General features: G+C 51.5%; 1 protein-coding gene across 1 annotated transcript in view; it reads left to right on the top strand.

The window, feature by feature from the left end:
* Mgrn1 (mahogunin ring finger 1, E3 ubiquitin protein ligase) overlaps positions 1 to 8444 on the top strand; it is a gene marked incomplete at its 5' end in the record, with an annotated part of 42922 nt that overhangs the window by 16237 nt on the left and 18241 nt on the right. The window contains 4 exon segments of the mRNA XM_005391278.2: positions 1623 to 1741; positions 2969 to 3057; positions 3602 to 3748; positions 6368 to 6485. Of these exon segments, the coding sequence (XP_005391335.1) occupies positions 1623 to 1741; positions 2969 to 3057; positions 3602 to 3748; positions 6368 to 6485 (473 nt within the window).

Raw genomic sequence — 8444 nt, 5'->3', positions numbered from 1 at the left:
TATTTATTTTTAATTTTGATACAGGATCTTGCCAAGTTGTTCAGGCCAGGCTGAAACTTGTGATTGTCCTGCCTCAGCTTCCCCAGTGCTGGGATTATAGGTGTGTGCAACCATACCTGGCTTACCTGTTAATTTAAGTGCTTATTAGTTATGCAGAATAATGAGTTTTTTTTTTTTTAATTTATTGGTACATGTTTGCAGTAATACCTATTACCTCTTAACTCAGAGTCTTCAGTTTGTAAAGACTCTGAAGTGATGGAAACTTAAAACTGCACTAAGCCTTTGGAGCCTCCAGGGTGTGGTCCCTTGGACTGAGGGTGCTGTGGAGAAAAATAAAACAGGTGGAAGTGGGGGGAGGTTGCTCAGCAAGTAGGTTGGGAGTGGAAATCACAGATTTAAAGGAGTGGTCAGCAAAGGACTTGTTGGGAAGGGATGTGAGTAGGGAATTGAGGTAGAGCCTGTGGGGAAGAACTTCACAAGTGGAAGAAACAGCAAGTATAAAGGTCTGAGGTCCAAGTGAGGTTGGCAGGGTACTTGTGTATAAGGACCCCCAAATCATCAAGCAGTGAAAGGTCAGACTTTTGAAAAGTGATTTCATCATAAGGCTGCTGAAGCTGATTTGCTGTGAGGAGAGGAGGCCTGGCCTGAGAGGCAGGTCACAGGCGGCAAGGTCTGGAAGCGGATACTGTGTCTCCTCTCCGGCCTCTGCCCTTGGCTCTCTGCTTCCTGGATGCCTTGGGGTGAGAGCAGCTTTCCTTTGCTCAGGCCCTTCTGCCGTGCATTAGAGCCAGCCAGCTATAAACTGTGAGCCAAAGTAAACCTTTCCTCCTCTGAATTATATGTGTTGGATATTGTGTCTCAACAGTGAGGAAAGTGACTAAGAATGTACTAGTGCATACAGACTAAAAGGAAAATTCTAGGATTTTAGGGCTATTCTAGTGAGAGGTCACTGTGATACTCTGTAGCCAGTGGTCCATTCTCAGACTTCATCCTACTTCAGCTGCCCAGCAGCATGGGCCTAGATGGTCACCTTCCCCTTAGAAACAGGATCTCATCTTAGCTTGATCACATCTGCAAAGACCCTATATCCAGCTGGGTGTAGTGGCGCACACCTGTGATCCTGGCCATCAGACACTGAGGTAGGATTATAAGCTTGAGTTCAGCCGAGGCAGCTTAGTGACTTAGCAAGGCTGTGTCTCAGAACTTTTCAGAGAGGGCTAGGGGTGTAGCACAGTGATGGAGTGCTTTGTATCAAGTGTGAAGCCCTGGGTTCAATTGTCAGGAGTGGGAAAAACAAAACCAAACCCATATATCCAAATGAGGTCATATGCACAGATACGGAAGTAGGACTTGAATTTGTCTTCGTGGGGCACAGGGCCCAGCGGGCCACAGAAGGAAATGCTGTTGGAATTGAGAGCAGGAGAGACTGGGTGTTGAGGCTGGTGGTGTGCAAAGGCTAGGGCTGAAGCCAGGATGGCTGGAGCAGAGTCAGGGACAACCCAAGGCCCAGCCCACGCCAGCTTCTCTCAGCCTTCTTTACGGGCTGTTGGTTGGCCATCACATGCTCTTACTAGGCTGTGGCAAAATTCGTAATTTACAGCTATGTTTCCTTTCTTCAACAGGAAACTACTTTGCTTCACACTTTTTCATGGGAGGTGAGAAATTTGACACCCCCCACCCTGAAGGTTACCTCTTTGGAGAGAACATGGATCTGAACTTCCTAGGCAGCCGCCCTGTCCAGGTAGGTCTCCATGGGGCTGGCTGGCGGCTTTGGGGTTAGGAGGCCCTGCCTGTGTCCAGTTACGGAGATGCGCAGGGACTGAGTCACCCCAAAAAGGGCAGAACTCCTGGCAGGACTACAGTTGAGCAAAGCTGGCCATGGGCATGTGAGCTGGAGTGTGTCCTGGTACTGTCAGTAAGAGGTCAGACAGCTGGGGTGGGTCCTTGAGACACAGAGCAGCCATTCATGAACTGGTGCCTCCAGGCTACAGAAAGTCACATATTGATTCCAGGCCTCTTGGACAACTTTCTTTAAAAAGCAAAAAGAACATCCGCATCCTATAAAAGAGCTGGCGTGAGATGTGACCCCATAGGAGAAATGGAAATGGCTGGGAGATGTTTTTCAGTAGTTGCCAGAGAACTGCATGTTCCTATCTGTTTATTCCACACACACTGTGTGCCTAGGACTCTTCAGGGGCTGGCAACAGAAGTCAGACCTTGGGCTGGGGATATAGCTCAGCAGGCAGAAGTGCCTGCCTGGTAAGTACATGGTCCTGAGTTCGATTTCCGGTACCAAAAAAAAAAAAAAAGAAGTCAGACCTTGCTTCTCTCCGTCTGTGTCTGTGTGTGGTGCACATCATAAAGAGGAAAGCATTGGATGGATAGATGGTAAGGTCGGGGCTGAGCTGAGCTGTGGTAGAGTGGGGAGGAGCGCCCAGGAAGAACAGGAGCTCAGTGAGGCTGGAGTAGCCTGTGCCAGGCTGCTGGCAGGTTGTGAATCTGAAGGCAAGCAGGGCTCTCCAGGCTGGCTTGAGGGCAGAGCTCGAGGAAAGGGCACGGGCCCCTGTGGGTGAGGTGTTAGGATATGTATCTGTTCCCTCTCCACCAGCAGCATTGAGAGCTCATCCCACCACCAGGAGCAAAGCCGACCACTTCCCTCAGGGATCTCTCTGGCCTGGTTGAGTTGCTGAGGGTCCTTCATGCAATTGGGGATGGTGGCTCAGTGGTCAGATCACTTGGGACGGCACCATTCCCAGCCCATCTGCTGCCTGCATGCCCATGGTTTCCTTCCATGGAAATAATAATGCAAATCACACACCTAGTGTCCAGCGCTGCCCTCATGTGGAGACCAGAGCCCAAGAATGCCTGTCTTTTGGGTTCCAGGATCACTGCTCCTGTGATCCCTGTTTCCTGCCTTCTCCTGGTCCCCAGGGAGTCACGTGGGACCCTGTGGGTTTTTCCCTTCTAGTTTCCCTATGTCACTCCTGCCCCCCACGAGCCTGTGAAGACACTGAGAAGCCTGGTGAATATCCGCAAAGACTCCCTCCGACTTGTGAGGTAACTCTGTCTTGTCCTGCTGGGGTCACCAGACTGTGGTCTGGGGTGCCTGAGGCCCTTTTGGGTGCAGAGGCTCCCATTTGATGCCTGGGAGGTGGAGGGAGTATTGAGTGGGCTCAGCCTCTGCTGTCTTGTGTGGCATCAGAGGCCGTAAACAAGAACTTGATCCTTCAAGCCGGGGGTTCTCATCTGGGCAGTTGTGCCTCAGGGACACTGGGCAATGTCTGGAGACAACTGGGCAGAGGTCAGAGAAGCTGCTGCACCTTCCGCAATGCCCAGGACACCCCATAGCCAGGAATGGTCTAGCTCCAGATGTCAGTAGGTTGAGAAATTGCTTTAAAACCATATGACTGAAGGAATCTGGGCTATTTCTAAGCCAAGAGGAAGAAAGGGAAGCGGACCCTGGATTGTTGGCCTTACGTCCACACAGGGAGTGGGCCTCTACATTTGCTAGAAGAAATGTGTCCAAGCAGGTGATTCCGAGGCCTGGGCTTGCTCTCACGCCGTGACCCCTGACTTGTGTCTCCCCTGCTTCCTTGGGTAGGTACAAAGATGATGCTGACAGCCCCACCGAGAGTGGTGAGAAGCCCCGGGTGCTCTACAGCCTGGAATTCACTTTTGATGCCGATGCCCGAGTGGCCATCACCATCTACTGCCAGGCGGTGGAGGAGTTCCTGAATGGCATGGCAGTGTGAGTCCTTGGCACAACCAAACACTCAGGCTTTAGGGCTTAGGCCCCGTTTGTGAGCTTTCCATCTTTTCTTTTTTTTTTTTAATAGGGTCTCAGTGTGTAGTTTAGCCAGCCTTGAACTCACCGAACCCAGGCTGGATTTGAATTTATGATCCTTTTGCCTCAGCCTCCTTAGTGCTGGGATTATAGATGCCTATTACCATACCTGGCCCATCTGTTTTCTGTTTTGTTTTGTTTTTGGTCTTAAGATAGGGTCTTGCTCTGCAGTTCAGGCTGACATTGAATTCACTTTGTAGCCCAGGCTGGCCTTGAACTTGCAGCAATCTCCTCAGCCTCCCACGTGCTGGGATTACAGACGGGCGCCACCATGCCCAGCCCATCTGTATTATTAAGCATAAGAAAAATTTCTTTGTTCCTACTCTGTTCTCAACACTTCTTTTTTCTTTTTCTTTTTTTTTTAGTGCTGGGGCTTGAACTCAGGTCCTTACATGTATCAAGTATGTTTTCCTCCACTGTCCTTTGGGTTTGTTTGAGACTTCCTCATGTAGGCCTCATCAATTACTAGTGCAGTCTGTGATCCTTCTTCCCTTCTTAGAGGGAGTGTGGGGCTGAAAGTTCCTAACTTATGATCATGGCTTGGTCTTTCTGCTGACCAGTCCTCTCTAAGAGGTCACCAGAGTTACTGCCTTAGAATGGAAGTGTTGGTATCACCCAGGAAATTGCAAGGGATTGGGAGCTCTGTGCCTAGAACTAGGGGCAAACACCAAATATATATTTTTTATTATGTCATGGAAACACATTTGAACTTTGGGAGATTTTAATTGAAATGAGGATCCTACTAACCCCGGAAGTTTGCAGCCTGTAACTTCAGCGCAACCATGGCAGGGCTGCCTAAGCCTCTAAGGCCAGTCCCTGCCCAAGGGCCTTGTGGACAAGCTAGGATTAGATCTGGGTGGGGCTGAGAGCTGGGACTTTGAGTGCTGCCCTGCTTTGTACCTGCCAAGGAGCTTAGGGCCTGTAACAGCCTGTGCCTCAGCTTCCTCAGATGGGAATGAGAGTGGCTGGGACTTCTCCCCCAGGGTTGGTGTCACCCATGCAGAGCTCCTCACTCATATAGTTGCTCCTGGAAGGCACATGTGAGTGCTTGAAGCCAGATGCTGGCAGAGGCAGTTGCAGTGGGCTTCCTAAGGAGTATTCTACCAGGCAAGTCCCCCAGATGGCCCTCTTTCCCCTTGGACTTAGGTCCTGGGCTCCCAGTCCAGGGGCAGTGCTTAGGAAGAAGCAGGAGCTGTTTTCTAGATGGCTTTCCTTGTGGCTCGCACTCAGCACGTGATTGCTTTTTGGGGCAAGGGCTAATGGGGAAGGAACCCATGGAGCACAGAGCTACCTCTCATCCCTTTTTATTTTTTAATTTTAAGACAGAATCTCTAAGTTGCCCAGGCTGGCCTTCTTGAACTTGCTATCATTCTGTCTCAGTCTCCCAAGTAGCTGGGATTACAGGTGTGTGACACCATGCTCGACTACTCTTTTTAGTGACACAAAGGGATACATGAGTATGTATTTAATATATGCTAATTCAGAGTTACAGGAGTAGAGTGACCAGCGTGAGCCCCTCTGCCCTTGCTTTGTACCTCATGAACCCCGGGATGAATGTGTTGCCCTACTGAAGCCTGAGACAGTATGACGCTCTGATGCCTGCCTTCCTTGGGCCTCCTGTGGGGTGCCACACTGTGGTGGTTGGATAGGAGCGCGTGCGTTTCTGAGATCTCCTCGGGCTCAGTCACATAGAGGAGGAGGCTCAGGTTCTGGGGAGTGCCTTGGGGCTACCCCAAAAGAGGTGAGGGGCAGAGTCAGAGGGGCCTGGTACAGGTGGGTGGCTCACCACCCTCATTCTCAGCAGTCCCCCTAGCTCTGCTATTCTGTGTCCTACATGAGACGATCAGCTGGCCAGCTATAGTTGCCTGGGGTTGTGCTGCAGACCCCCAAGGATGGGTGACGGTAGAAATGCCACATTGACCCCTTCTTGAGATGTGGCTTGATGCCTGCTTCTCCTTCCAGCTTGCTGGCTCTAGTAATGCCAGAAGCAAATCAATGAGACAAAGAAGCAGGGAGGCCTAAACTAGGATGCCATGCCTGGGAATGTGGAGCCTGGGAATGTTCTGTCCTGAGTTTGGAGGGCAAGTGGCTCTCTGGTCCTTCCCTGGTCTCCTAGCAGAGACGGAGGCTCAGACAAAGGGGTGTGTTCAGCTATGAGAGAAGACACAGGTCTGCTTGAAAGCAGCTTCCAGGGCTGGGGCCTCTTTCCTGAGGGGGCTGTTCTGGAGCAGGGGCATAGGAAGCGAGTGTGAGGGCAGAAGGGGAAGACGGTGTACTACATTCATTCAGACAAAGTCAACAAAAAACCCAGTACACAGGTGTCCCATGTCTGGGAAGGTAGCAGAGGAATCAAGCAGGTGTGAGCTCTGGAAGAAACTATCACCAGGCAGGACTGCGCAGAGCCATGTGGCCAGCAGAGAGAGGCTTAGGAGCCCTCTAAAGAGCAAGGGCAACCTGGCCAAATCGGGGAGTGGGCGCAGGCCTCAATGCTGCAGTGGTCTCACCCATCTCTGCCTCCCCCAGGTACAGTCCCAAGAGCCCGGCCCTGCAGTCGGAGACCATCCACTACAAGAGGGGAGTGAGCCAGCACTTCTCACTGCCTTCCTTCAAGATTGACTTCTCTGAGTGGAAGGACGACGAGGTAGTTCTTGGCGGAACCCCTCCGCTCCCGTGTTCTTTCCCTTGGGAGCAGGCATGGGCTTTGGGGCCTGTTGGTGAGTGCTAGGAGTGGCTGCCCAGGTGTCAGGAGAGGGACTGAGGTGGCTGATGTTGGCTGCCTAGGTAGGTGAGGCTGAGCAGAGAGCAACCATCAAGGAGGTCGGGTACTGGCTTTGGGAGGGGTAAAAATGGGGCCCCTGCATTGTCATTGGTCCTGGGAGATAAGAGGATGGGGTCCCTACGTTGACTTCAGCCCCAGCTGCAGGCTTTGGGGAGACATGAAGAAGGGGTCCCTATGTTGTTGTCAGCCCAGGACAGCAGCATGGCAGTGTCCGTGAAAACTGGGTGGCATCCCTTTCACCCTTTTATTTTTATTTCTTTTCTACATTATGGTGTGGCCAACTGTCAGTACTTACGGTCCTCCTGAGAGGCCCCTTTGGTGGGTTGCCAGTCTCCCCTACCCGCCAGCTTCCATTTCCCTGCTTTGCCCTTTGCCTTAGTTCCCAGTGTCTGGCGTCTGTCCTTTTGCAGAGGGGAAACTGCAAAAGGACAAGGCTTGTTCACACTGAACAGGTGAGGAACCAGACTCTTCCTTGGCAGTCCAGAGTATGGCTCTGTGCAGTAGCTCCCAGCCCATGTCTTTCCCTACTGATGTAGACTGGACCCTCAGGCACCCCGCCACCTCCACACAAGCCTCTGTACCCATGCCTCCAGCGGTCCACGGCTGTCCACATGGATACTGGTCTCTGTCTCCTGGGCTCCATGTGGCCCAACTCTAGACCTTCCCTCAGGAGCATTGTGAAGACAACCTGTGTGGACTTGGGTTGCAGATCCTCTTGTGTGGATGGCGTAGCTGAGTGTGGAGCTTGTGGGCTCCAAAGGGCAGGAAGCTCTGCTGTAGCTGTCTGCCAGTGGAGCAGGGATGGCACCTGTGAGGCTGGTGTCCTTGTGCTGGGACAGGCAGCCGGACCATTTGCTGATGTGGTGTCATCATGATGTGGACATGCCTCCAAGCAACCTGGGTGCCATCCCCTTCACTGTGCTGGGTGGCCTCCCTAGGCTGCAGTTGGGCCTTTCTGTTACCTGCGTGTTCCTTCTAGTCCTTCCGCTCTGACTACTCTCTAGTCTATTCCCAGTGTTTTCTTTCCATATTTTCCGTGGGAAATCCTTTGTTGGCAAATCTTAGGAAGAAACAGCTCCCTCTTCTGTAAATATTCACAGTGTAAAAGCCCCCCACAGCCAGTATCTCTGTGCGGGCCAGTTGGGAGGATTTCACTTACATCTCATTGTTGAAATCCATGTGGTTGGTGCAATAATGACTCCATTTTACAAAGTGGGAAACTGAGGCTCAGAAGATTAAAAAAGATTCACCCTGGGCCACTGGATGGGGACACATTCCCAAGCTCTGCTTCTGCTGCCGTTCATGCAGAGCAACTAGTGAAAGGGAGACAGGCCCGTGCATCCCACGCTGCACACTAATTTGTCCTGACCCTTGGGGAAGAATGGTGACCTGAGCTCTGCTGAGCCGCTACTCCAGTTGGGGCTTTGTGGTTTCGGAACCTCTCCACTCACAGGGCATGTGTAGTGGTGGGCATAGAGTTCCAGTGAGCCAGCCCAGTAGCAGCTCCAGTGCGACATCCCCCTGTGCAGTCTTGGCTAAGCATGGCAGCTCTTTGAATTCTAGATGTAGAGGACTCTGCTCCTTGGCCCCACTGCAGAAGCCTGAGCTGGGGCCACTATCATTGGCCCTTCCTCTTTTATTTTTTTAAATTGGTACATGTTTATAGGACATAATGATTATATACATCATTGGGAGTTGATACGTGTACATAAAACTGCTTCTGACATGGAGAACACAAGAGGCGGGTTTTTTTTTGTTTTTGTTTTCTTTTCTTTTTGTCTTTTTGAGACAGGGTCTCGCTATGCAGTTCAGGCTGGCCTT

This window comes from Chinchilla lanigera, unplaced genomic scaffold (assembly GCF_000276665.1).
Source record: "Chinchilla lanigera isolate Chin_1 unplaced genomic scaffold, ChiLan1.0 scaffold00041, whole genome shotgun sequence".
Lineage (NCBI taxonomy): Eukaryota > Metazoa > Chordata > Mammalia > Rodentia > Chinchillidae > Chinchilla > Chinchilla lanigera.
The sequence above is the reverse complement of the archived record's forward strand: the minus strand, read 5'-3'. Positions and strand labels throughout refer to the sequence as shown.